At 46.3% G+C, this 27,450-nt stretch overlaps 1 protein-coding gene across 2 annotated transcripts in view; it reads left to right on the forward strand.

Annotated features, from left to right (window-relative positions):
• The window catches only part of P3H2 (prolyl 3-hydroxylase 2), a 162,565-nt gene that overhangs the window by 115,022 nt on the left and 20,093 nt on the right, over positions 1–27,450 (forward strand). For both annotated transcript variants that reach the window (XM_030216636.1, XM_030216635.1), the window contains 9 exons: positions 4,617–4,769; positions 7,249–7,438; positions 15,331–15,462; positions 16,435–16,577; positions 18,843–18,932; positions 20,248–20,288; positions 20,946–21,040; positions 25,749–25,876; positions 26,226–26,321. In XM_030216636.1, coding sequence (XP_030072496.1) covers positions 4,617–4,769; positions 7,249–7,438; positions 15,331–15,462; positions 16,435–16,577; positions 18,843–18,932; positions 20,248–20,288; positions 20,946–21,040; positions 25,749–25,876; positions 26,226–26,321 — 1,068 coding nt within the window. The remainder of the gene's footprint in view (positions 1–4,616; positions 4,770–7,248; positions 7,439–15,330; positions 15,463–16,434; positions 16,578–18,842; positions 18,933–20,247; positions 20,289–20,945; positions 21,041–25,748; positions 25,877–26,225; positions 26,322–27,450) is intronic.

Here is a 27,450-nt window from a genome sequence, read left to right on the forward strand (position 1 = left end):
GGGAGTCAGGCGGCAGCTGCCGCTGAATTGTTTTGGGGAATCAGATGAGGTGGGTCTGTACTCACCCGTAGTTACGCCACTGTAATGGAGTGTTAATCTACCTGATGTCTCTGGACAGTTTAGTGGCTCTCAGGCTCATGTTCAAAAGAGAAGGACGTCCATCTTTCGACATAAATCGGAACGTGGACGTCCATCTCCCAGAGACGTCCAAATCGGTATAATCGAAACCCGATTTTGGACATCCCCAACTGCAGTCTGTCGCAAGGACGTCCAAATTTCAACGGGGCATGTCAGAGGCGTAGCGAAGGCGGGACTTGGGCGTGCCTAACACTTGAACCGTTTTGACCCATAATCGAAAAAAGCAAGGACATCCATGACAAACACTTGGACGTTTTCACCCGGACGTGTTTTTCTTTTTACAAATAAAGCACAAAAAGGTGCCCAAAATGACCAGATGACCTCCCATTACTCCCCCAGTGGTCACTAACCCCCTCCCACCCTCAAAAAACATGTTTAAAAATATTTCATGCCAGCCTCAGATGTCATACTCAGGTCCATGACAGCACATGAAGGTCCCTCCCAGGAGCAGTTTTACTGGGTACTGCAGTGCACTTCAGACAGGCAGACCCAGGCAATACCCCCCTACCTGTTACATCTGTGGAGGAAGCAGCTAGCTCTCCAAAACCCAGCACAAACCCACTGTACCCACTTATAGGTGCCCCCGTTCACCCGTAAGGACTATGGTAGTGGTGAACAGTTGTGGGTAGTGTGTTTTGGGGGCTCAGCACACAAGGTAAGGGAGCTATGCTCCTGGGAGCATTTTATGAAGTCCACTGCAGTGCCCCCTAGGGTACCCGGTTGGTGTCCTGGCATGTCAGGGGGACCAGTGCACTACAAATGCTGGTTCCTCCCACATCCAAATGGTTTGCATTTGGACGTTTTTGACTTGGACATCTTTGAAAAATCGCCAAAAGTCAAAGACGTCCAAAACCAAGAACGTCCAAATCTAGGGACGTCTAAATTTAAGGGCTTCCTTGGATTTGGACGTCTCTGACACTATTTTTGAAACGAAAGATGGACGTCCATCTTGTTTCGAAAACACGTTTTTTTTCCCGCCTCCGGATTTGGACGTTTTACAAAGACATCCAAATCGCAACTTGAACTTTTCTTTCGAAAATGCCCCTCTATGTGTCTTTAGGAAATAAACTTGAAATAGCCACCTACTTGGTCTTTGCGCATCGATGACCTGTTATGATGCGGCCTCTATTTGCAGAATATTTGAGCACGACGTAAGGCTAGATTTAAAAGCTGTGTTTAAAAAAAAAAAAAAAACAGAAGCGAATATCGACAACCTACAGTTGAATAGAGATTTAGGCCGATAAGTGTTTTCTGTTTTCAGTGGGTTTATAGGAAATAGCTAAACTGTAAGACTCCTCTGGTGCTCAGTGTAAAGTTAACGGTGCAGGAATGGAAACTGGGAGAATGCATATCCTGGGGGATGGATGGAGTCTTAAGATATCACTCAGCAGTGACATCCAGTAGCCAGACATAGGGTGCGTACCATTCCTGATTCCGTGGAAACCAGTGGCGTAGCCAAGGGTGGGCTAGGCCCACCCATTTTGGGCTCAGGCCCACCCAGTAGCAGCATATCTATGATGTGGCTGGCAGGGATTCCCCAAGTCCCACCAGCCGAAAACTCCCAACAACTGTCCCTCCTGCATACCTTGTAAATACCAGATGCCTGCAGTGAGCAGCGACTGATACATACTGCTCCCACCAGCCCCACAGCCTTCCCGCTTATGTATTCCTGCCTATGTGGAAACAGGAAGTTACATCAGAGGGAAGGCTGTGAGGCCAACATGAGCGGTGTGTATTAGTTGCTGCTCGCTGTCGGTGAAAATCTGCTATTTAAAAGGTATGCAGGGGAGGGGCTGATGTTTGAAGGACCATATGGCATGCAGGTGAGAGAGGGAGAGACCAAATCACTTGCGGAGTACTTCTGCCCACCCATCTTGGGCCCAGGCCCACCCAAAATTGGGTGTCTGGCTACGCCCCTGGTGGAAACCAATGGCAGAGGACCACCGTCACTGCAATGCTTGTCCATTTCAGCCAGGGCAGGGGGATACAAATAGGGGCTAAACCTTGGTTATCTGCAAAGACACCATTTTTCTTGCCAATTATTCACAGCATCCCGCTGAATGTACATACACTTTTTCTCATGTTTCAGTGGTTCTGTGAATTCTTCATTTTTAAGAGGGGTTTTAAGACTATCAAAGAGAACGAGGAGGTGGAGAGAGCTGTCAATGCAATCAAAATAGAAGGTGGGGGGGGGGGGCGGTGACTTAATTTCTGCTAAGACATTTAGATATTCACATTGCCAACCATTCTTTTCTAAGCCAGCAGTTTTGTGCTGACCGTTAAGAAAGACTCTTTTAAAATTTCTATCCAAGCTGTCCCTGACCTTAGACTAGAGGGGAGAAAGGAAGGGGGAGGAAGAGACATCTCAGAGCCAAACCTCCTTCCAGTTCAGAGCTAATCTGAAATCCCCCCCCCCCCCCCCCCTCCGCCCAGCCTGCTGATCGCAGGTCTGCAGCAGCAAGGCGAGCAAGCCTCAATGACTTGGCTGGAAAGAGGTTATGGGAAATGGATTTTGTTTATGACCTGGGCTGCACTATAACCCACAGAGACAGCGCAAGGGCTGAGATTGCATTCTTCTTTGGAATGTGCTGATCTGTTTCCCTTCACCTTCGTTCTAATAAAGACCCTTTAAAAGATGTTTCTTGTTGTGACTCAGTCTGGTTAGGGGAGAGAACAATTTGGCTTGGTGACCTCTTGGTCTTTCTCTGCAGCCTGTTGCCCAGGCATTTGTCAGGGATCCAAGCACAGCTGACCTGCCCCTTTGTCTTCATCATCCTTTTAACTGTTCTATCTGGCAAAGCAGAAATCTCTGATGCATGTAGGCCTTTTACACAGAGTCTGCGGTGCTACTGGGTCATCATTCACATACATTTCTTACCTGCAGTGATGGACACAATCAGGCCAACCTCACTTACAGTGTTGGAGTGGAGGAGTAGCCTAAAGGTTAGTGCTGTGGCCTAAAGGACCAGGGGAACAGGGTTCAATTCCCACTGCAGCGCCTTCAGGCCGATGATTAATTCCCTGCTCTGTTCTGAAACAGCGCCAGAACAGCAGGGGGGAGTTAACTCCCTAATGATCAATGCTAATGACATGCAAATTTAAGGATGGTATTATTGTTGATCATCTGGGGAAAGTCTGGCAAAAGTCTGTATAGTTGAATTTCATCTAGTTTGCTGGAAGGGCAAAATGAAAGGTCCTTTAGACAGTACAGAGATCTCCTGCTGTGATGATTTGGTGGTTTCAGAGGTTTGCTATCCCCATCTGATTAGCACTTCCATCAGTGTGGCTAGTGGGGTTTACCTGTAGGGCATCTGCTGACTTAGTTTGTTTGCATTCTGATTTTCATATACCTCGGAAGGACAGGACTTAACAAAGATCTCTGGTTTTCTATCCCATTATAAATCATAAAATTCTACTGCTATGTCACCATCTTCTCAGCCATGCGGCTCTCCCTGTCTCTCACCCACCCGGCTCTCCCTGTCTCTCACCTAACCCACCCCACCCTCTTCCTGTGAGACTGTCATTGAAACACAGAAACAAGATGGCAGATACGCACCAAAAGGCCCATCCTTAGCAACCACTATCTGCCTCTTTCCCTAAGAGATCCCACGTGCCTGTCCTACGCTTTCTTAAATTCAGACCCAGTCCTTGTCTCCACCACCTCCACCTGGAGGCGATTCTACGTGTCCACCACCCTTTCCACGAAAAGGGTATTTTCTTAGGTTACTCCTGAGCCTATAACCTCTTAAATTCATCCTACACCCTCTTATTCCAGAATTTTCCTTCATTTGAAGGAGGTTCCCCTCCTGTACCATGAAGGTATTTAAACACCTCTTATCATTTCCTCTCTCTCTCCCGCTTTTCTTCCAGAGTTTACATATTGAGGTCTAGGAGTCTGTCCCCTTACGCATTATGACAGAAGCTTTGGATTGCTTTTATCTTTCACTTATTATTTATTTATTTATTTTTATTTATTGCATTTGTATCCCACATTTTCCCACCTCTTTGCAGGCTCAATGTGGCTTATGGATACTGGAAATAAGAAGAGAATATACATTTAGTGTTACAGAAGGATTTTGGGTTGCATGATAATGGAATACATGATCGTGGTATAGCAGAAGACATAAGACATTTCTGGATATAGGTGGAGAATTTCACATGTGTTGATCTTTGTGGTATATCTTGTCAAAGAGACGGGTCTTCAGTAGTTTGCGGAAGTTGGTCAGTTCATAGATCGCTTTTAGGTTGCGTGGCAACGCGTTCTGATATTTGTCCACATTTGCTTATTTCCAATCTGAAGAAGAAGGTTTGCCTTCAACGGCTAATCAAAAAAATGTTCTAAGTTAGTGCAATAAAAAGGTATCTTCTTATTTTCTTCTCTGTTTTGTTTTATTTCTATTTATTACCTTTAAAAGCTTTGAGATGCAAATTAATTAATTGGTCTGAATAGTTTGTCTCTTGTTTTTGTTATTTCCTAGTTGAACCAGTTGGATAAGGCCACAGAAGCGGCTCACACGTTCTTTATGGCCAATCCGGAGCACATGGAAATACAACAGAACCTTGAAAACTACAAAACCATGACGAAGGCCAAGGATATGCGCTTTATTGACAGAGAGCATCGACCGCATATGGTGAGTAAGGAAGAGGTGGAGTCCACTGCTGTAGGGCCAGAGAGATGCTCTTCTTCCTCAGTCAGAGGGGTGGACTGACTGACCATTTGGGCAACCAGGCAGTGTCCAAGAACTTAGAGACTCTAGGGTGCCCAGAGGCTCTTTCCTGCCCACTGCCGTGTTTTCAAAATGGCTGCTGAGACTTCTGAGACCTGCGAGACTACTGCAGTAAGTCTCTGCAGCCGTTTTGAAAACACAGCTGCAACGCTGGGCACAGTAGGGATAGCAGGCAGGAAAGAGAAGCCATTAGACCACCAGGTAGGAGGAGGGCCCACTTTGACTCAGGGTGTGTGTGTGAGAGGGGTGCAGCTGTAGTGTGCTGGAGGTGGGGTGCAGCGGGGGGATGGGGGAGGAAGTGGCCGGGAGGAGACCCAAAGATCTTTACTGTCCAGGGGCCCCGACCACCGTCATTCCATCACTGCCATGAAAGGACCATGGGACATTTAGGAATTCAAGTTCAAGCTGGACTGTTCTACTCTGAAATGGATCAGGAATAACCTCTCTAGCAACAAGAAATGTCTCCTAGTCTTCTAAAAATGTTTACTGCCATATGGATTATAGAAGAATAACAACCAAGGGTTACATTAGCTAATAATTCTACCTAACAATTTTTGATCTGTAATTACCTATGTGTATTTAGTTAGGAAGAGCCTCACATCAGTGGATCTGGAACCAAAAACAGTATCATTCCCACTGGACTTGGAATACTTGGAATATATACTCATGTAGTTTTCCTCCAAAGGATAAGTCCTCCTCCTCCTACTGTCTAAGTCAAAAGTTCAGATACCTAGTACTGGTAGAGTCAATACAGGTTTATATCAGGCAGAATTTAGGTGACCTCTACACTGGTCTCTTCTTCTGTGAAGAATTGCTGGTGACAACCTATCCATTCTGTTACCCAGGGGTAGGTTACCATATGTCCCGTTTTAACCTGGATATGTCCTCTTTTTGAGGACATGGCCAGGTAACCGGTCTGGTTTTGCAAGCCTGCCCGTTTGTCCGGATTTGCAGACAAACGGGCAGGCTGGCAGGCGAGTGGGCCTAATGGTGTCCTATCCTCCCCTCCCTGTACTGCCCTGGTGGTCTAATGACTTCTTCGGAGCAGGAAAGAGCCCCCTCTTTCCTGCCCGGAGCGCCTGCAGACTGTTTGCTGACTCTGGTCCCAGCGCCAATTCAAAATGGCCGCCGAGAGTTGAAGCAGCCTTGCGAGATTTCTGCAGAAGTCTGGCAAGGTCACTCTCGTGGCCATTTTGAATCGGCGCCAATATGGGAGGGAGCAAGACAGGGGAAGAGTGTTCAGGGGAAGGCGAATAATTAGAGATTTATTTTCGGACACAAGAAGATCAAAAAGATCATGGACAGAGCATAAAAGTAACGCGGATACAGCACAACTCAGATAAGCGTTCATTAAACATTTTAACATTAATTACTTTTACATATCACTGATTTTGATGAACATTGGGGCAGGTTATATTTTTTGTACTGCACATAAGGCTGGCAGGACATTGTTATTATACTATTTGAAGAATTATACCAGCCTGCTAGCACTTATCTGGTGATTCACAAAAGAAGAATCAAACTGAGTAATCCGATGGAAGAAGTGCTACACCACTAAGCAACAAAATTTTGTTGTGCTTCTTATAGTGGGAATATCCCAGGGTGCTCTTAAAAAATTACAAAGAATAATGTTGAAATTGTTAGATTTATTATATCTACTACTACTACTACTACTACTAACTAGCATTTCTAAAGCGCTACTAGGGTTACGCAGCGCTGTACAATTTAAACATAGAAGGACTTATTTATTATAGATTTATTATATTATATTATATATTATTATATTATATATTATTATTATATATTATTATATATTATTATATATATATATATATAATATATTATTATATATTATTATATTATAGATTTATTATATCCTGGTTATAGTATTTTGTCAGGGTTAAATTTTAGGCATGCTTTCCCGATTGTGGATGAGTTTTTTTAGGAGAGGCATATTTTTGGGAGAACTGATGGATTCTGTAGTGTTATTGTTTAGAATTTTATGTGTGCGTTCGCTGCTTCTGGTATCTCGATAGAGGTGGTTTCCAAACAGATACATGAATAAATGCGAAGGGAAATTGCCCTTCCCATCCCTGGACTTCTTTCTTTTCCCGCCCCAGGAGTTAAGGGATTTCTACAGTTCCTTAACATGCTTAAGAAATGAGGCACTTGATATATTTATTTATCTAAAAACTTTTACCCTGCTTACCACTAAGCGGCTTACAAAAATTATCACGTACCTAATTCAATAGAAAACATACAAAACCACCAAACTCTCTCGCTCTGTCAAATCTGCTAACCCTCTCCCATATAAATTTTTCGACCATGCAAAATAAATTGAAGAATGTGATCCTGTTCCATGGCTGCTTCATTTACTTTCCAGGAAGATTACAGTGCGGCAGTGAAATATTACGATGCTGAAGAATACGAGTTGGCCATCGAACATATGGAAGAAGCTCTGAAAGGATATTACCAAGCAGACGTTGAGTGCAGAGCCATGTGCGAGGGGCCACAGAAATTCGTGGAGCATGAGTACGTGGGTTATGAGGCCAACCTTTATGAAGCAATAGCAGGTAAGTGACTTGTTGAGGCATTAACAGTACCAGGGTGAGGGTGCTGGACATATTTTAGGGTATACTTGGCCAGTGGCATAGGAAGGGGGGGGGCGGTGGGGCAGTCCGCCAAGTGCACGCCGCTGGGGGGTGTCGGCGCCTCGCTGTTTCCTTGCTCTCTCTGCCCCGGAACAGGAAGTAACCTGTTCCGGGGCAGAGAGAGCAAGGAAACAGCGAGGCGCCGACACCCCCCAGCGGCGTGCACTTGGCGGATTGGCTCTCCCGCCCGCCCCTCACCGCCTTCCAGCAGGTATGTTCTTGGGGGGGGGGGTTGCGCCCCGGAGGGGGGAGGGTGCATTGCGCTGCACCCGGGGAGGGCGCAGCGGCGACCCGCCCCGGGTGTCAGCTGCCCTCGCGACGCCACTGTACTTGGCTTGGGGTCCATAATACTAGTGAAGCATCATTGGTGAAGAGCAACTGAACAGTCTAGTTTGAATTTTTTTTCCCAACCTTTTCAGTGGCAGAGGTTCTGAATGAATATTTTGCTGAGCCCTCACAAGTGTGTGAATAAGTGTGTGTTTCAGAACATTGTACCCTTGCAAGCCAGTGGCGTACCAAGGGCGGGGTGGTGGGGGCAATCTGCCCCAGGTGCACGCTGCAAGGGGGCGTAGGGAGCAGCTGCGCGGCTGTCGGTTCTGTCGGTTCCAGGGGCGTAGCCAGACTACAGATTTTGGGTGGGCCTAGGCAAGAAGTGGGTGGGCACCAAGTGCTCTTCCCCCCCCCCCCCCCCCCAGCCACCACCAACAAAAATATCTCAGCTTGCGGTGAAATGCTTCTTTCCACCATGGCAGTCTGCAGTACGCATGCGCTGAAAACTGAGCTTGTGCTGGTATCGTGGAGAGTAGTGTTTTCGTTACCATCAAGGGGACTTCAGCTGGCTAAGCTTGGGATCCCCACCAGCTACCACCAAATGTGTGCTACTGTTGGGTGGGCCTGAGCCCTAAGTGGGTGGGCCCCGGCCCACCCAGGCCCACCTGTGGCTACGCCACTGGTCGGTTCCCTGCTTCCTCTGACGTTACTTCCTGTTCTGGGGCAGGGAAATGGCAGAGCCAACACCCATGTGACTGCTCCCTGCATCCCCAGGAGGTGATGCGCCGTCGGGGTGGGGGTGATGCACCGAGGGGGGTGCACAGCGGCAATCCACCCCGGCTAGCAGCCGACATAGGAACGCCACTGGTGTTAGCTTCAGGAGCAGGATGTTTCGAAGATTTTGATGATAGTTGGACATCACCAGCATGTTCACATTTCAAACACCAACAAAATTCAAAAGCTAGAAACCATAGACCCTGTTAGAAAAAGGGAGACCCTCAGCACACAGTAACTTGCCTAAAAGTGTACTATGTTAAAATACTTTTTGAAACTATATACATTCATTTCATTTTCAAAAAGATATGTACGTTCTAAGCTCGTGGTTCCCAAATCTGTCCTGGGGGATCCTCAGTCAGTTGGGTTTTCAGGTTATCCACAGTCAACATGCACAAGAGAACTTTGCATGAACTGGCATGTTATTGGTTACCGCACAGAATTTGCTGTAAAAACATTGCAACGTTAGATTGAAATTTCATAGTACCATAGTAAATGATAGCAGAAAAGGATTGATTGCTCCTTCTAGTCTGCGTGTTCTTCCAGTATAGATTGCTAGGATATATCCCTGGTGTCACTGTCAGCTATAGAAATTTGAGTGCTTGTAAGATATTGCTTTGTATCCAAGTCATTTTGGCTGTCTTCCATTTTTGGCTCTTAGTCCTGTTGGGGGCAAATGAGCATAGCATTTCCCACGCTTACTAACACCTGTCAACCCTTCATGTCTTACTTCCAAACTTTGTATTAATCCAAACTACTTGCCATTCTAGTGAAGCTGTTGCCCAAGCATCCGGCTTCCTATTTCCCTGTGGACTACACTACCTCATGAGCAGTGGCGTACCAAGCGGGGGGGGGGGGGGGGGGGCGGTGGGGGTGGTCCGCCCTGGGTGCACGCCGCTGGGGGGGGTGCCGCGCGCCTGTCAGCTCTTCGTTTCATGCTCCCTTTGCCCCGGGGGGGGGGGGGTCTTTTGCCGGGGGGGGGGGGGGGTGTCGCGCTGCACCGGGGGGGGGGGGGGGGGGGGGGGGGGGCGGGTCGGCGATCCGCCCCGGGTGTCAGCCCCCCTAGGAACGCCACTGCTCATGAGTAGTAATGTCACTCGGCCTTCCTTTTCTACACCTTTTTCTCTTGATCTTTGAGGATACCAGTGGCGTACCAAGGGGGGGGGTGGTGGGGGTACTCCACCCAGGGTGCACGCCGCTGGGGGGGTGCCGCGCGCCTGTTGGCCGAGTCCGCTCTTTCCCTCCCTGCTGCTCCCTCTGTGCGGAACAGGTTACTTCCTGTTCCGGGGCAGAGGGAGCAGCAGGGAGGGAATGAGCGGACTCGGCCAACAGGCGTGCAGCACCCCCCCAGCAGGTAAACGTGCACCCGGGGGGGGGGCTGCGCTGCACCCGGGGGGGGGGGGGGGGTGCATCGGCGATCCGCCCCGGGTGCCAGGCAGCCTAGGAACGCCACTGGAGGATACCTCCAAACTGGCACACTGATCCAGTTGATTTCTAGGGAGTTTTTAGCCTGCTAGTACAGTCAGCAACATCATTAGATGCACTTCTGTTTTTTCCTCTTTAACATAGTAACATTCAAGTAGAGTTGGTCTTTTCTTGTCTCTGGAGGGCTTACAATCTAAGGGGCCCTTTCACTAAAGCTTAGCACAGGCTAACGGAATTAAGAAACCGATAGATATAAAATGGGCTTCTTGGCGTTTAGCGTGTGCTAATTCCGTTACCTCGCGCTAAGCTTTAGTAAAAGGGTGCCTGGGTTTGTACCCAGGGCATTGAAGGGTTAAGTGACTTGCCTAAGATCACAAGGAGCCACAGTGGGATGCGAATCCTGGCTTCCCCCAGTTGTCAACTCACTCCTCTCCCCATTCGGCTCTTCCGCCATTCCTTTGTTAATCTTTAAAGGTATCACAGACTCACAAAGATTCCAGTTTTCTCATGGGCCAACATGACTAAGCTTTTTGCAAAATAACAAGCTGCTGTATTTTTTCCTCTCAGATGAGCGTCAAAATTGGTTTCATTCCTCTTTGTAAGCAAACGTAATTAGAGTATTTTATGGCACTTGAAGTGTACTCTTTGAAGGCAAGCCCTATTGAGTTGGGGCCAATGGGATGAACCTGAATGTTTGGGAGCTGGAATAGAACAGGCCAAAGTTTTACTGAGGTTCTAAGTTTGCAGGAATGTTGCCACTGACTGAGGATGGGAAAATCCCGGGAAGCCTTGCAGCAGGAGGTTTAGAAAACATGCAACCAATGTTAACATTAAGTAATCTTATTAGACCAAAAAAAAAAAAACCCAGCAGCTTACACGCTTCGGAATTATTTTACAGTGTTTGTCACTGGAGCTTAACAACTCAATGCCAAGTCCATGCGTTAGTAATTAAGATACTTACTTCTTTAACCTAAAGTGCACTTAATTGGCATAAATCATAGACATATCTGTAATTTAGGAAATATTGGCTACAAACGTTCACTGACCTCATGCTGGCCCTGTGGGCTCTGAGCTAATGCATAATTTTATAACTGTTTCCACTTTAAAAGCCTGATTAAAAAAAAAAAAAACGAAACTCATTGTTTGGCACAGAGAAGGCATTTCCAATGAAACAGGCTAAAAGGGCAATCCTGTAAGGCATTCCTAAATTAATTCACCAATTTCCTGCCAATGCTTACAGAATACTAGCACCGTCATACGGGATTGGTGACTTTAATTAGCAAATGCGCACATAAGAACTAGGTGCTGTTCTGGAAACATGGCACGCATGTAGCTTAGGGATCCTTCCACTAAGGTGCGCTAATGAATTTAGTGCATGATAAATGGTAAGAAGCCCATTATATTCTTATAGGTGTCTTATCATTTAGCATGCGGTAAATCCATTAGCACACCTTATTAAAAGGACCCCTTAGTGTGCAAACGCAAGCAGGCCATACCTGTGGGCGGAGCATGGTTATGTCTTAGGCGTTCTGCCTAGAGTAATGTGTACAACTTATAGAATACAATGACTTGTGCACACTGCAAGGTGTACTCAATCACAGCGACATACGCATTGCCATTGACTTGGCGTAAGCACTCTTGCCTGGATATCCTCATGCCCCTCCCTTGTAATAATACTATGAAGCACCAATTCTGGTTGAAGAAGGTTCCAGAATCCCAAATTCATTTTAAAATAGTTTAACTTCAGTGTATTTCTTACTTACTGTGTAAGTTTTAGATGATACGATTTGATACTTGCTCTGCTCTAACCACTAGGATACTCCTCCATTTTGGTGAGTGGTAAATGAGCCATTATACATTATCCATGATGGTTTGTAGAAACATCTCCAAGTACGTAAGAATGTAATGATAAATCTACCTCTCTTTTGGAAGAGTGAGTCAAGGATGCTCGGCTTAAAAGCTCACCACATTATGCTTGCTTTAATTGTTTAGTGTTTGTTAACCAATTAACCATACTTGACAAGCAGGTCAAAGTGGTTTACATACTAAAATTTGGAAGACTCTGAAAAGAACTTCAATAAAAAAAACAGGACAGCCTACATTCATACCAGAGATTGTCAAAAACAATCCAAAATGTAGCTGTGGCAGCTTCAGTTCCTGGGCTTAAATCTCCTGCGTGCAGGATCAACCAGGCCTGAAGACACTGCAGAAGTAGCATTCACAGATCCTGGATAGAAGGAAGGAGTCTCGTTCATTGTGCCACAGTGACTCCTGCTGGTTTCCTGAAGTGCACACTAGATGGCTAGATGGGAGAACGAATGAAATGTGGAAACCTCCTCGTTTAAATGCGAGTGAATGAAGGCTCATGCCCAGTTTGGGCAGGTTCCAGTTGCCCCATGGCCAGTTCCCCTAATCCACCATCGCCATATTTTAACAACAGATATATCATTTCAAAGAGACTACAAACAGCACAAAACACAGCAGCAAGATTTATCTTTGGAAAAAAAAAATCGATTTTAAAGCGCTCGGCCACTACTCCAAAACCTACGCTGGCTACCAATTGAAGCACGGATATCCTTCAAGATATGCTGTATAGCCTACAGAATACGTTTGGGACTCACACCGGAATACGTGACTAATCTAAATCGATCTACCTATATGAAACGCTATCGGAGGCACAAGAAACTACCTCACCTCCACTTTCCCAAATGCCAAGGCTTGATATACAAATCTTTATAGTCCACCAACTTTACGTACATTTGCCCCAGCGGCGTAGCCAAGGGTGGGCCCAGGTGGGCCCAGGCCCACCCACTTTGGGCTCAGGCCCATCCAGTAGCAGTACACCTATGATGTGGCTGGCAGGCATTCTTCCCAAGCCCCACCAGCCGAAAACTCCCAACATCTGTCCCTCCTGCATACCTTGTAAATAGATCTTCACCTGCAGCAAGTAGCGACTGATACATACTGCTCACACCAGCCCCACAGCCTTCCCTCTGACATAGCCCCGCCTATGAGGAACAGGAAGTTGCATCAGAGGGAAGGCTGTAGGGCCAACATGAGCAGTGTGTATTAGTTGCTGCTCGCTGCAGGTGAAAATCTATTTAAAAGGTATGTGGGGGGGGGGGGGGGGGGGATGTTTGAGAGACCATATGGTATGGAGGCGACAGAGGGAGAGACCAAATCACTTGTGGGATAAGGCGGAGTTCTTCTGCCCACCCATCTTGGGCCCAGGCCCACCCAAAATTGGGTGTCTGGCTACGCCCCTGGCGCATGCGTACTGCAGACTGCCATGGTGGAAAGAAGCATTTCCCCGCCAGCTGAGATATTTTTGTTGGTGGGGGGGGGGGGGGGGGAAGAGCACTTGGTGCCCACCCACTTCTTGCCTAGGCCCACCCAAAATCTGTAGTCAGGCTACGCCCCTGATTTGCCCCCCCCCCCCAAAAAAAAGCATGGAACACAATACCAAAAGCCCTCAAATGCATGAACAATTATATAACTTTCCAAAAACACTTAAAAGCCCACTTCTTTAGAAAATTCTTCCCCCGACGATCCCGCATAATTAAACCTGACCACCCACAGACATACTACGACACTTTACTGCTAACAGATGCTGAACTAGGACGAATCTACTTCTAACACTTATAAAACAGGTCTGACTAAATCAAACTGTAAGCCACACTGAACCGACTACCTGATTGGAAAATGTGGGGTACAGATGTATAAATAAATAAATAAATAAATATTCTCCAATGTAACTGCTACTCAAATTTATCCCTTTTTTCACAAGATGGTTGTTCCTGAAGAGCTACACTGGGGTAGGAATAGATTAGCCCACAGCACGTAGCGTGGCAGGCATTTCAGATTTTTGTATGCTTGTGCATTTTTTAGCCAGGAAATGCCTCGTTTATGGTGATTTATCATTCACAGCCCACACTTCCTTGACGTAGGCTTTGTCCCAGGAATTTAATCATTAGGCACTGGTTTATCAGAAAGCACATTTGTTTTGATTCTGTTTTTAACTATTTTATTTACCTGAGGCCTAGAGACCAACAGTAGAATTATCTGAAGGTGAAGTTGGACGGCCATCTGAAGAGAACAGACTGGCCTGGTCTTCAAAGCCCAATTTTGCATAACTGTGGACCATATCCAAGATGACAGTTGTTCTGTTCTCTATAGGGAAGAGAAAAAGAAAGTCAGGGAAGCACCCCTCAGTTTCCCACCCCTCCTACCTCTGCTGTTCCTATGGACACTTTTGCGTTGCATTCAGATTCCTGGCTGCATCAGAGAAGATTCTTGCTCAGTGGAGTAGCTATGTGGGTCATGGGAGCCTGCCCCCCAAAAAAAATTGTTTCTGGGGTCCCCGGTTTGACTGGTGTGGGTCCCCAACCCCCTGCCAGCTAAAGCATTTGTCCATGCTGGTCTCAAATTGCCTGGCACCCTGTCTTGTTTTCAGTTGCTGTTCATACTTGTTTTAATGAAACTGAGCATGCCGAGACTGAAAAGTAGGGTTGGGGGGAGGGGGTGATCTTGTACACAACTGTGAAATATGAAAGGAATTTAAAAGGAAAGTAGTAAATTTAAAACAAATCAGAGAAAATATTTCTTCACTCAACCTGTAACTAAACTCTGGAATTTGTTGCCAGAGAATGTGGTGAAGGTGGTTAGCTTAGCGGGGTTTAAAAAAGGGTTTGACAGCTTCCTAAATGAAAAGTCCATACACCATTATTAAAATTACTTTGGGAAAATCCACTGCTTATTTCTGGGATAAGCAGCACAAAATGTATTGAGCTTTTTGGGGATATTGCCAGGTATTTGTGACCTGGATTGGCCACTGTTGGAAACAGGACGCTGGGCTTCATGGACCTTTGGTCTGTCCTAGTGTGGCAATACTTATGTTATGTACTTATGTAGTGAGGGGGGAGGGTACGGGAGTTTTCTCACAAACAAAAATGGGATCATGTCTTATCCAGGTTTTTTTTTTCTTTTTGCTGTTTTGCTTATTACTATGTTATTTGTAATCGTTTGATGTTTTTGTCTAGATTTGTTGTTCGACGTTGGCTTGATTTGATCCTGATTAAAAATCATTAAAATAGGGGTAGGGTGTGAGGGGATGCAATTGTTAAAAGTTTGATGATGGTCTGTACTGTTATATCTTTATTATGTATGTTTTGACATTGAAATTTCTGTTTTGTTGGATTTGTTTACTTTGGCTTGTCATCAATAAAAATTGTTGAAACATAAAGTATGTAGTTGAACATAAAAACCCCGTATTGTACAACAGAAAATGTGATTGGATAAGTAACTGTGACAATGTTCAGCATGATATGACCTTCATTCCCCTGTAGATCACTACATTCAGATGCTGGTATGCGAACACGAATGTGTGAGAGATTTAGCCACGCGACCTGGACGCCTGTCACCCATTGAGAACTACCTCCCTCTTCATTATGACTTTTTACAGTTTTCCTATTACAAAGGTAATGCCCAACCTTCTCTTTCTTCCCCCTGGCCCCTCAATGGGATTGCCTTTCTATGCGTTGTGAAGACCTAATGAGTGATTGACACTCAACAGATGACCATTACACACACACTTCAATGTTGTATTTTTCCGATGTGGCCCACCGGTGTTCGTGGTCCGTTCTCTTCACCTGGGATGACTTATAATTTGTCACATATGATTTAGAAATATTGAGGCCGATACTGAGACCAAGTCCCGTGGTCGGCGACAAACTCGAAAATTCAATGCCGGGACCTTATCCGGTGACTGGCATTGAATTTCGAGGGCTTTGGTTAAGCCGATATTCATCGTCTGACCGGCTAAGATTTAGTGGCCAAAGATAGACCTGCTATTTAGGTCTGTCTTGCTGCTAAATTTAGCCGGTCAGCCAATGAATATTGGCACTAACCAGCTGTGTCATATGACAAAGCCAGTGACCAGGCTAGCCGCTAAGCTTGAAGCAGGGGCAGAGGTGAAGAAAGAGCCAGTGAAGAACTGGAACAGCAACACATGGGGAGAGAGCGAGAGGCCAATGATGGTGGTGAGGGGAAGAGGATGGTCTGGCAGGATGGGAAGAGGCAGATTGGTGGGGCAAAGGGAAACTATCATGGTAGGGCTAGGGGATGGAGGAGATAGTGTGGTGGGACTGAATTGGAAGTCTCTGTGTTGCTGGGATTGTTAAGCGGTTGATAGACTTCTCTACCTGTGTATAATGGTTTATATACAGATATGATTTTGTAATTGTTCTGAACTAACTGGGAAATGGGAAAAATATAAAAGCTGATATTAAAAAGCCAACTTTAAATGAATTGGAAACTGATTTGGGGTTCAAACAATCAACAGAGGCTGAAAAAGTTACTAGTACAGGTGTCAATGCTAATTAAACTTCACTTTCTTTTCATCTTTGATTCCCTAACACAGATCTCTTTTTTTTTTTTCCATCTTCTTTTAGTTGGAGATTATAGGAATGCCTTGGAATGTGCTAAATCCTACCTGCTCTTCCATCCTGAGGATGAAGATGTGACAGATAATGTTATTTACTATGAACAGATGTTAGCAGAGCAGATGGATACTGAAAAATTGCTGCCTAGAAAGGTGAGGGAGAACTTGCCGAGCACGCTGATTTAATAAATAAAACTCCAGAATACCTTTCTTTTCTTGTATGGAGGAGTAGCCTAGTGGTTAGTGCAGTGGACTTTGATCCTGGCGAACTGAGTTCGATTCCCACTGCAGCTCCTTGTGACTCTGGGCAAGTCACTTAACCCTCCATTGCAGTTGCAAAAACCTCAGGCGGTATGTCAAGTCCCATTTCCCTTTCCCTATTTGAGATTCTACATGGAATGTTAATGTTCCACTAGCAACATTCCATGTAGAAGTCGGCCCTTGCAGATCAGCAATGCAGCCGCGCAGGCTTCTGTTTCTGTGAGTCTGACGTCCTGCACGGCCGCATTGCTGATCTGCAAGGGCCGACTTCTACATGGAATGTTGCTAGTGGAGGAGTAGCCTAGTGGTTAGAGCAGCAGACTCTGATTCTGGGGAACTGGGTTTGATTCCCACTGCAGCTCCTTGTGACTGTGGACAAGTCACTTAACCCTCAATTGCCCCTGGTACAAAATACGTACCTGAATATATGTAAACCACTTTGAATGTAGTTGCAAAATACCACAGAAAGGCGGTATATCAAGTCCCATTTACCTTTCCCTTATGACATCACAATATCAGAAGTGAGCCAAGTATCGGGCAGTCAAGCCATTGTGACATCACTGATGAGGTTGGCTCTTATTGGTGGAATGAGTGGAGGAGTAGCCTAGTGGTTAGTGCAGTGGACTTTGATCCTGGGGAACTGAGTTCGATTCCCACTGCCGCTCCTTGTGACTCTGGGCAAGTCACTTAACCCTCCATTGCCCCAGGTATAAATAAGTACCTGTATATATGTAAACCACTTTGAATGTAGTTGCAAAATACCACAGAAAGGCGGTATGTCAAGTCCCATTTCCCTTTCCTATATAAAGACTTTGGACCCAATAAGCAGCCAGCGGTGATTAGTGTTTTGTTGACTGTCGCTGGCGTTAAATCTGGAAAATTTAATGTCGGGGCCATATCTGTGCAATGGCATTAAATTTCCGGGTCTCTGGACCTAGCGAACACATAGCTGGTTAAGGGCATCTTTTTTACTAAGGCGCGCTCACGTTTTTAGCACACGCTAAAATTGTGGGCGTGCTAAATGTTAGAGACGCCAATGCATTCCTATGGGCGTCTCTAATGTTTAGCGTGCCCACAATTTTAGCGTGCGCTAAAAACGTAAGCGCGCCTTAGCAAAAGACGCCCAAAGTGCAGTAGTCAGCACTTAACCAGCTATGGGTTACTGCATAAAGATAGGACTTGACTTTTAGGTGGTCCTATATATACGGTTAACCTGGCCATTTAAGTGCTGAATACCGGTACTTAACCAGCCAAGTGCTGACTCCACCCCCAGAATTCCCTCGAAATAGACAGTTTTCAGGTCAGCCCTAAAGGGTTGTTTTCAGTTGCACTGGTTGGTCAACATAAATATCTTCAAATGAGTGAGTGCTGGGCAGTCCTGTTGGTCCTGTGGTATCCAAGTGGATGTTTCTCAAAATCAGGGCACCTCTCAGAGCCACGCTATGAAACTAATGGGCCGTGGGCAAGCTTTAGTGGATGGTACCCATTGGTCCTTACCCCCACCGGTCAAGCAACACAGCTTACCTTGTGTCCTCTAGATAAAAAGTGACATAAAGGCACAGATCCACCTTCAGTCTACACTGCTGATGGCTCTTTTAGTCCCGCCCCCTCAGAAACAGGAAGTAATGTCAGAAAGGGCAAAACTGGCAGAGCCATCAGTGGCACAGATTGGCAGTGACTTCACGCCTTTATGCCGCATTTTATCCCTGAAAAGCAGCTGCACTAGGGGAGGGGAATGGAGGGAAGGAAGATAACTGGATTGGAGTGAGTCCTGTGGGCCCTGGGCAGCTGCCCCCTTTGCCCATTGTGAAAAAAACAGCCCTAGTGCCTCTGGTCCCTCTGATCCACTGATGTTAGCAGTTACCGCAGGGTAACTGACTTAAGGCAGAACTAACTGGGCTGAAAGCCCGGGAGACAAATGTGGAAGGTTGATAAATCAAGAAATGAGCAGTATCCATCCGAGTGATATTTGACAGGTCTTAATCTAGCCAAACCTCAACACTGTGCTTCATAATATGGCATTACCATGTCTGTCTTCATTTCTATCTGCTGAAAAGTCTGTGGCTGACCTGCAAATGCTGTGAATTACGCATCTCCTTGGAAAGTAAACTCTTTGGATACATCTCACCACCTTTTCCACCCCTGGTCTTATTTCAGGAGGCCGCGGAGTTTATGAGGCGCCATGAAGTGGAATCCAAAATTATCCAGATGGTATCTGAAGATCTAGGGTTCACATACATCGAACCAGTAAGAAAAGCAAACATTTTATGATCTGTGGAGGAAAAACCCGCTTGCCTAGGGGAAATGATCACTCAATGAATGACCAGTGTTGGGACAGTTCTCAAACCGGTTGCATTGACAAAGACCTCGTGCGCTTTTTACCACCCCCCCCCCCCACCTCCTTCCCCCAGGTTTGGCATTGCTTTTCAAAGTGAAAGTGTACCGGGGGGGTGGCAGTGGTGTGGCCACAGGTGGGCCAGGGTGGGCCGGGGCCCACCCACATAGGGCTCAGGCCCACCCAACAGTACCGCACGTTTAGTGGTAGCTGGTGAGGATCCCAAGCTCAGCCAGCTGAAGACTTCCCCCTAATGGTAACGAAAACACTACTCTTCACGATACCAGCACCTGTGCATGCCAGTGGCGTAGCCAAGGGTGGGCCCAGGCCCATCCAGTAGCAGCACACCTATGATGTGGCTGGCAGGCATTCTTCCCAAGCCCCACCAGTCGAAAACTCCCAACAACTGTCCCTCCTGCATACCTTGTAAGTAGATCTTCACCTGCAGCAAGTAGCGACTGATACATACTGCTCACACCAGCCCCACAGCCTTCCCTCTGACATAGCCCCGCCTATGCGGAACAGGAAGTTGCATCAGAGGGAAGGCTGTGGGGCCAACATGAGCAGTGTGTATTAGTTGCTGCTCACTGCCGGTGAAAATCTATTTAAAAGGTATGGGGGGGGGGGCGATGTTTGAGAGACCATATGGTATGCAGGTGACAGAGGGAGAGACCAAGTCACTTGTAGGACAAGGCAGAGTTCTTCTGCCCACCCATCTTGGGCCCAGGCCCACCCAAAATTGGGTGTCTGGCTATGCCCCTGGTGCATGCTCAGTTTTCAGCGCATGCGTACTGCAGACTGCCATGGTGGAAAGAAGCATTTCCCCGCCAGCTGAGATATTTTTGTTGGTGGGGGTGGGGGGGAAGAGCACTTGGTGCCCACCCACTTTTTGCCTAGGCCCACCCAAAATCTGTAGTCAGGCTACGCCCCTGGGGGGTCTTTTTGTTTTTAAACTTACATTAGGGACAGCGTGTACACTGTCGTTCCAACATTTAAGAATGCAGTCTTCTGCATCCCCTTCCTGTCATGACTTTAACGTGCAACCTGGGAAGCCTCCTCGCTGTGGCTGACAGTGTATATTTTGTGGGATAACTCGTGTGCGTTTGCAACATTCTTGGAAAACATGATGCAGACAGCTGATTTGTGTGTCTAAAGCAATGTAAACATCATAAGTCAGGCCTGGGTTACAACATCCTAATTAAGTTTGGTGATTGCCTTTCCTCCCAGGACTTCTGGATCAGCCACGGACAACGTCAGGATGAGAACAGGTAAGTGTTAAACGTCAGTATAAAGTTGGCTGCCATGTTACTCTTCTTTAAAAGTAATAAATAGAAATAAAACGAAAACAAAGGCGGAACAGGTTACTAGGCCACCAGGGCACTAGTAAGTAAGAGGAGGGGAGTTTTGCCAATCTGCCCGTTTGTCCGTATGGTAACCCTAAGCAGAACCAATCAGTTACGTGCCGCTGAAAATGATTGGTTATCCCCAAACAAGCAATTGAACAGTATCTACCCACTTGGTTTCTTTTTTTGTTTTGTTTTATTTCTATTTATAAACATCTGTATGTAACCAGGTCCCCTCTTCCATTTTTTTTTTTTTTTTTGAATTCACAAGAATTTGGTCGGGACACATTTGAATGGCCCAAGCTCTTTGCAACCTACACAGACAGGATTAATATAATCAATTATTTATCGCTCTGAGGTTTGTCTAGCCTTCCTAAGTTCCCACTTCCTTTTTATTCTGTACGAAGACAACATTATCAGAAGCTTAACTCTCGAAAAAACTGTCAGCTCTGTTTTCAAATCTAGGCCCAGTATTTGAGGAAACCACTCTGAAAACTGAGTATTTGTGTTTAATGTGCAAAGCTGAAAAAGATGGAGTCCCAGAAACAAGAATCATGTCTTTTTCTCCCCTTGGACTTTAAGAGTTCCGTCGGGTGTCCAGAATCAGCTGACAGAGTCACAGGGATTGACCTCCGGGAAGAAGACAAGGCAGCAGGTCGATAGAGAGATAAGAGAGGGTAAGAGTGTGTTGGTTATATATATGAGGACATAGGAGCCAATATTTCAAAATGATTGGGGGGAGGGGGAGAGTTGCTAAACACAATACAAATTACTCCCTGGATACTATGAAGAAGGTTTCTCAATATTGGGAGGGGGGGGGGGGCTTAGAACCCACAGAGCTGGCATCTCAGTTTGCCAAAGCTTTGAGTGAGTTGCATTGGCCATCTTTTCATGAAGTATTTCAGGTCTGTTTTTGAGCCAGAGACACTTGTCGTTGAAACACTAGCGTCGGGACCTTTTCAGTGTTCTATAAATTAGATACACGCACTCAATTAGCATCCAGAGATTGCCAAAATAAGGGGTAAATGATTATGCTTGCCAATTGATGTTTGCACAAATTCCTGGAGGAAAGGTCCATAGTCTGCTATTGACATGGGAAGCAACTGCTTGCCCTGGGATTTGTAGTATAGAATGTTGCTACTCTTTGAGATTCTGCATGGAATCTTGTCACTCTTTAGGATTCCAGAATCTTGCTGTTCTTTGGAGTTCTACAAGTAAAGCTGCTACTCTTTGAGATTCTGCATGGAATCTTGTCACTCTTTAGGATTCCAGAATCTTGCTATTCTTTGGGGTTCTACATGGAATGTTGCTACTCTTTGAGATTCTGCATGGAATCTTGTCACTCTATGATTCCAGAATCTTTCTACTCTTTGGGGTTCTACATGGAATGTTGCTACTCTTTGAGATTCTGCATGGAATCTTGTCACTCTTTAGGATTCCAGAATCTTGCTGTTCTTTGGAGTTCTACAAGTAAAGCTGCTACTCTTTGAGATTCTGCATGGAATCTTGTCACTCTTTAGGATTCCAGAATCTTGCTGTTCTTTGGAGTTCTACAAGTAAAGCTGCTACTCTTTGAGATTCTGCATGGAATCTTGTCACTCTTTAGGATTCCAGAATCTTGCTATTCTTTGGGGTTCTACATGGAATGTTGCTACTCTTTGAGATTCTGCATGGAATCTTGTCACTCTATGATTCCAGAATCTTTCTACTCTTTGGGGTTCTACATGGAATGTTGCTACTCTTTGAGATTCTGCATGGAATCTTGTCACTCTTTAGGATTCCAGAATCTTGCTGTTCTTTGGAGTTCTACAAGTAAAGCTGCTACTCTTTGAGATTCTGCATGGAATCTTGTCACTCTTTAGGATTCCAGAATCTTGCTGTTCTTTGATTTTTTTTTTTGAGCATTTGTTCTTTGGTGGTTATATAAAGTTTTTCAAGAATGTTATTTGTGTCACCTGTTTTTTTTTATTTGGTGATTTTGTCAGTCACTGATTGTTTGCTGCATAGAAAGGGGCATTTTCAATATGACTTCTAAATCTGTTTTTGGATGTTTTGCTGAAAATGTCCAAAAATCAAGTGGCGAGCACGGCGATTTTAGAACCAGAAAAAATGTCTTTTTGCTTTGAAAATGGCCATTTCCTAGAAGTTTTGTGCTCACTGCGTTTTTTTCTGTTGTAACCATTTTCGGGGGAAAAAAATGGGACCAAGGGAAGAATGTACAAAAACAAGTCAATGGGGACATATGGTGGGGGGAGAAGCATTCTTAGTAGACTGTCCACACAGACATCCCAGCAGAACAATGGGGCGCCCTAGGGAGTACTGCAGTGGACTTCACATAAAAGGTCAAAGGTACGCATCTCACCATTACCCCCTTATATTTTATGGTGAGCCCACCAAAACCTACCGTATCCAACTGTACACCACTACGATAGTCCTTATACCTGCAAGTGTCACCTATATATGGGACTAGTAGGTTTTTGGTGAGTTCTGGAGGGCTCACACTTTCTACCACAAGTGTTTAGAGTGGGTTATGGGCCTGGGTCCCCTTCTCTACAATGCAGGGCACTGACCACTAGGCTACTCCAGGGACCTGCTTTCTGCTGTAATAGGACTGGCCATAACATCTGATTCTGCCAGAGAGACTGGTATGTACTGTTTCTTTCACATCTTTAGGGGTGGGGGTGGGGGTGGGAGTGGGTCAGTGACTGCTGGAGCAGTGATTGAAACAGGTCTAGACCAAAACGTCTAACTTTTAGCCCTGGATGTTTTTGCTTTGTTCCATTATGGCAGCAAAATATTCCAAGTTCTGGGAATACCCCAATTCCAACCCCTGCATGGGCCCATGTGATTTGGACACACTGCAGACAAACTGCAGAGAAACATGCCTTAAAAATGTGTTTTGAAAATAGCGATTTGGACGCTTTGGACAAAAAAAAAGTCCATCTGCCGCTTTTTGGACATTTTTCTGTTCAGAAAATGAGCCCCTGAGTATTATAACTACTACTACTACTACTTAGCATTTCTATAGCGCTGCCAGGGTTACGCAGCGCTGTACAAGTTTAAACATGGGGAAGGACAGTCCCTGCTCAAGAGAGCTTACAATCTAAAGGAAACCATGCAGGCTTAGGCAGTGCACTTTCTGGGGAGGGGGGGGGGGCTGTTTTATAAAGACACCTAGGTGTCCATATTGCTTTTATATATAAAATAAGTGTAATTTTTGTGCCTTCACTGCCTTAGGACCCAGTGGTCAGTTTTTGGAACAGGACGGGGAAATAAAGCCCTGATGATAAGACCTAATAGCATGCAAATTTAGGCAGACTATCAGCTCTGATCATTGGGGTACTTCTGCCGGAGGATTGGGCCTAGGAATTCACCCAAGGCACAATCTTCCCGCAGAAGTTGTTTGACAGGTCCAGGCTGTGAAAAAAAAACCTGGACCTGTCAAATATTACCAATGCAAGGGCTGGAGGTCCGGTAGTAGACTGGCCACAGTCTCTTCATAACCCCACCCCCCGGTCCACCCTGGTATCACCTCCACCCCCCCCCCCCCCCGACCTGACCCAACCCCCCAACAGAAGAGAGGGCTGGAGGTCTGGTGGACCTCTAACCCCCTCCCCAAACACCAAAAAAAAACCCTTCCTGGTGGCTCAGTTGGCAACCCTACCCCCACCCCTATCTGCTCTGATGGTCTAGCACCCTCCAAACCCTCCTGTACCTTGTAATGATGGAGAAGGGAGTGGCACTCCCTCCTGCCAGCTCCGCCTCCAAAATGGCAGCACATCCTAGGTTGCGCTGGGTGAGGTTTCCCAAACTCCCTTATGTAGTAGGGAAGGGCAAGGCGCAGCCATTGTGGAGGTGGAGCTGGCAAGAGGAGGGAATGCTACTCCCTCATCCGTCATTACAAGGCATGGGTTGGGTTCATTAGACCACCAGGGCAGGTGGGGGGTGGGGGTATGGTTGCCTACTGAGCCACCAGGGAGTTTTTTTTTTGTGTCGGTGGGAGGTTGGGGGGGGGGGGTACAGGTCCATAGGACCTACAGTCCCCCTGTGCCCCCATGTCTGGGGCGGGGGGGGGGAGGGAGAAGGCAACTAGGCCACCAGGGAAACTTGTCTGGGGGGGTTAGGAGGGCTGGAAGTGGACCTCCAGCCCCTTGCGTGCAGGGAGGGGCTGTAAGCATGCAAATACATGCTGGGCAGGGCTCCCCATTCCTCACTAATGTTCCACAAACTCTAAAGCCAGATCCAGGCTGGCATAGGCTTTGCCGCGGGAGCAGCGCACTCTGACCACTGAGCATTGGGGACGAATAGTAAATGCCCTGTATAGCATGCATTTGCATGCTACTTGCTGCAGTGGCGTTCCGAGGGGCGCTGACACACGGGGCGGATCCCCGATGCGCCCCGCCCCCCCCCCCCCCCCCCCCCCCCGGGTGCACGCCGCTGGGGGGGTGCTGCGCACCGGTCAGCGTCGTTGGTTTCCATGCTCCCTGGTTACTTCCTGTTCCGGGGCAGAGGGAGCATGGAAACCAACGACGCAGACCGCCCCCACCGCCCCCCCTTGGTATGCCACTGACTTGCCGTCAGAGCCTGCGAACATGTTTCACGTGCTCGAAGGCTTGATCATGGGGTGAGAGGAAACGCGGGCGCTAGTATGGTGCTCACAGCCTCTAGCGTCTGCGTTTGCTTCTGATCATCGGTCCCTTAGTGCTTAGTGTACAGTTATTAAATTACCCCCATCTGGAGCACTAGATATGTCTCCAATACATTGCAGGTCCTCACTCCTGCCACTACGCCTTTGAGATATAGAAATTGTTCACAAAACACATCTAACCAGCTGGCGCATAGGTTTTGGGTTAGGCTGAAGCTTTATGGCACAGTTTGTAAATAGCACATCATACAAACAAAAGCTTTCGTGAAATGTACACAGTTACTTTTCAGCTGGTTCTTAAGTTTCATGAATACTGGCAAAATTATTTGTAACATAAAATCTGATCACTTTTTGATTTGCCAGAGCCGGTGAATTGCTTTTGCTGGAAATATTCTAAAACAGTGTTTCCCAAGTCGGTCCCGGAGTTACCCCCATGCCAGTCGGGTTTTCAGGATATTCACAATGAATATGCATAAGATTGATTTGTATCTTCTGCCTCCATTATATGTAAATCTCTCTTTCATGCATATTCATAAAGTGGCTGCATTGAACCTAGGGTTAGAACGATTAAAACAGAAGCCTGTCATACTGAGGAAAGACGGAACAGATTTTAAAAGTGCGTAACCTCTATCTGTCTGGACTTTGAGGGGTTTTATTGTGATGCCAAGTGTTCTTGGTGATTTGACTCTCTCGTGAATGCCTAAGCTGTTCTCTCATCTCCTGGTCTCTGGGATTTTCAGGGGGCCCCTTGCTGTATGACAACGTGGAATGTGTATATAATTCTGAGCAGCTGAACGGCACGCAGCGAGTCCTGCTGGACAGTGTCATCTCGGAGGCGGAGTGCGGAGAGCTGCAGAGAATTGCCAATGTAAGTGTAGAGCACTGGAAAACCTAATCAGCGGAGAAAATGTGTGACACTGACTGGACTGCCTGCCCCGAGCCAGCTCAACAGGAGAGTTGGATTGAATCCTGGTCCCCGAACCGCATCCCAGTAGATCTTTGTCTTTTGTTAGCATGAGGACTCAGGGTTCTGCTCCCAGTCTAGCACCAGCCTTAGAAAACAGGTTTGCTTTTTCACTATAGCATGCTAGTGTAACAGGGTGGGGGGGGGGAGGGGGGCAGAGAATAAAAGTGGTGGCTAATTCCAGATGAGTAGATTTTGATGTAAATGTGGTTGTGGCTTGCTAATTTCTTTCCTGTATTCATGCTCTTTGCAGTCTATCATGCTGGCAGGTGATGGATACAGAGGGAGGACCTCACCGCACACTCTCAACGAGCGGTTTGAGGGCGCTACAGTCCTGAAGGCTCTCCAGGTATAGTATCTGCCCTTTGTTTTGAGCAGTAGATCACTTCCTGGACCTTGCCTTTCCCCAATAGTTCGATAGGTGGTGTGGTTATTATTTATTTATTTTATTGCATTTGTATCCCACATTTTCCCACCTCTTTGCAGGCTCAATGTCCGAGTCTCTAATGCTCCAGTCATAGGTCTTCCTGGAGACTATAGCCACCATACCCCTTCCTGTCCACACTCCATAACAGTTTTTCTACTGTGAAAGTAGAATTGCAATATCTCCAGTTTTCAAATGATGCCTCCCCAGAACCTCAAACTCCTTCTATTCATTGGGTTAGGTTTTGACTTGCATGTTTCATTGATCTTTTGTACCTGTTATATTCAGCCTTTTCCCTTTTCTTTTCCTCAGTATTTTTTTTTTTTCCAACCCAGCAGAATGTAGGAAAGAAATTATATATAGATACATAAGGGCTTGAAAATATGGCTGTTTGTTGGTTTGGGGACAAAACAACTCTCTGAAAACTGAATGGATCAGGCCTAAATTTGGCATGGGGAGAAACAGAAAAAACGTGCGGGCAGCGCTGTTGCTGTCCACCACCAGCGTTAAACCTGGATATTCAATACCGGGCCGTATCGGAACCTTTACTGCACCTGCACTCTGGAACCCTTATTGCACCTGCACTCTGGAACCTTTACTGCACCTGCACTCTAGAACTCTTATTGTACCTACACTCTGGAACCTTTACTACACCTACACTCTAGAACCCTCCTGCACCTACACTCTAGAACCTTTACTGCACCTACTCTCTGGAACCTTTACTGCACCTATACTCTGCAACCTTTTACCTAGTCACATTAGTATTCAAGTCTTCGTCTCTTCTCCTGTGTCTTTTGGCCCAAGACCCATATTATTCTTGTCACCTTCCTCTGGACCGCTTCAAGTCTTCTTACATCTTTAGCAAGATACGGCCTCCAAAGTTAAACACAGTTCTCCAGGTGGGGCCTCATGAACGACTTGTAAAGGGCATCAACACCTCCTTTCTTCTGCTCGTGAAACCTCTCCCTATACAGCCTAGCATCATTCTCGCTACGGTCACCACCTTGTCACACTGTTTCATCGCCTTCAGATCCTCAGATACTATCACCCCAAG

The sequence above is a fragment of the Microcaecilia unicolor genome, chromosome 10 (assembly GCF_901765095.1).
Source record: "Microcaecilia unicolor chromosome 10, aMicUni1.1, whole genome shotgun sequence".
Lineage (NCBI taxonomy): Eukaryota > Metazoa > Chordata > Amphibia > Gymnophiona > Siphonopidae > Microcaecilia > Microcaecilia unicolor.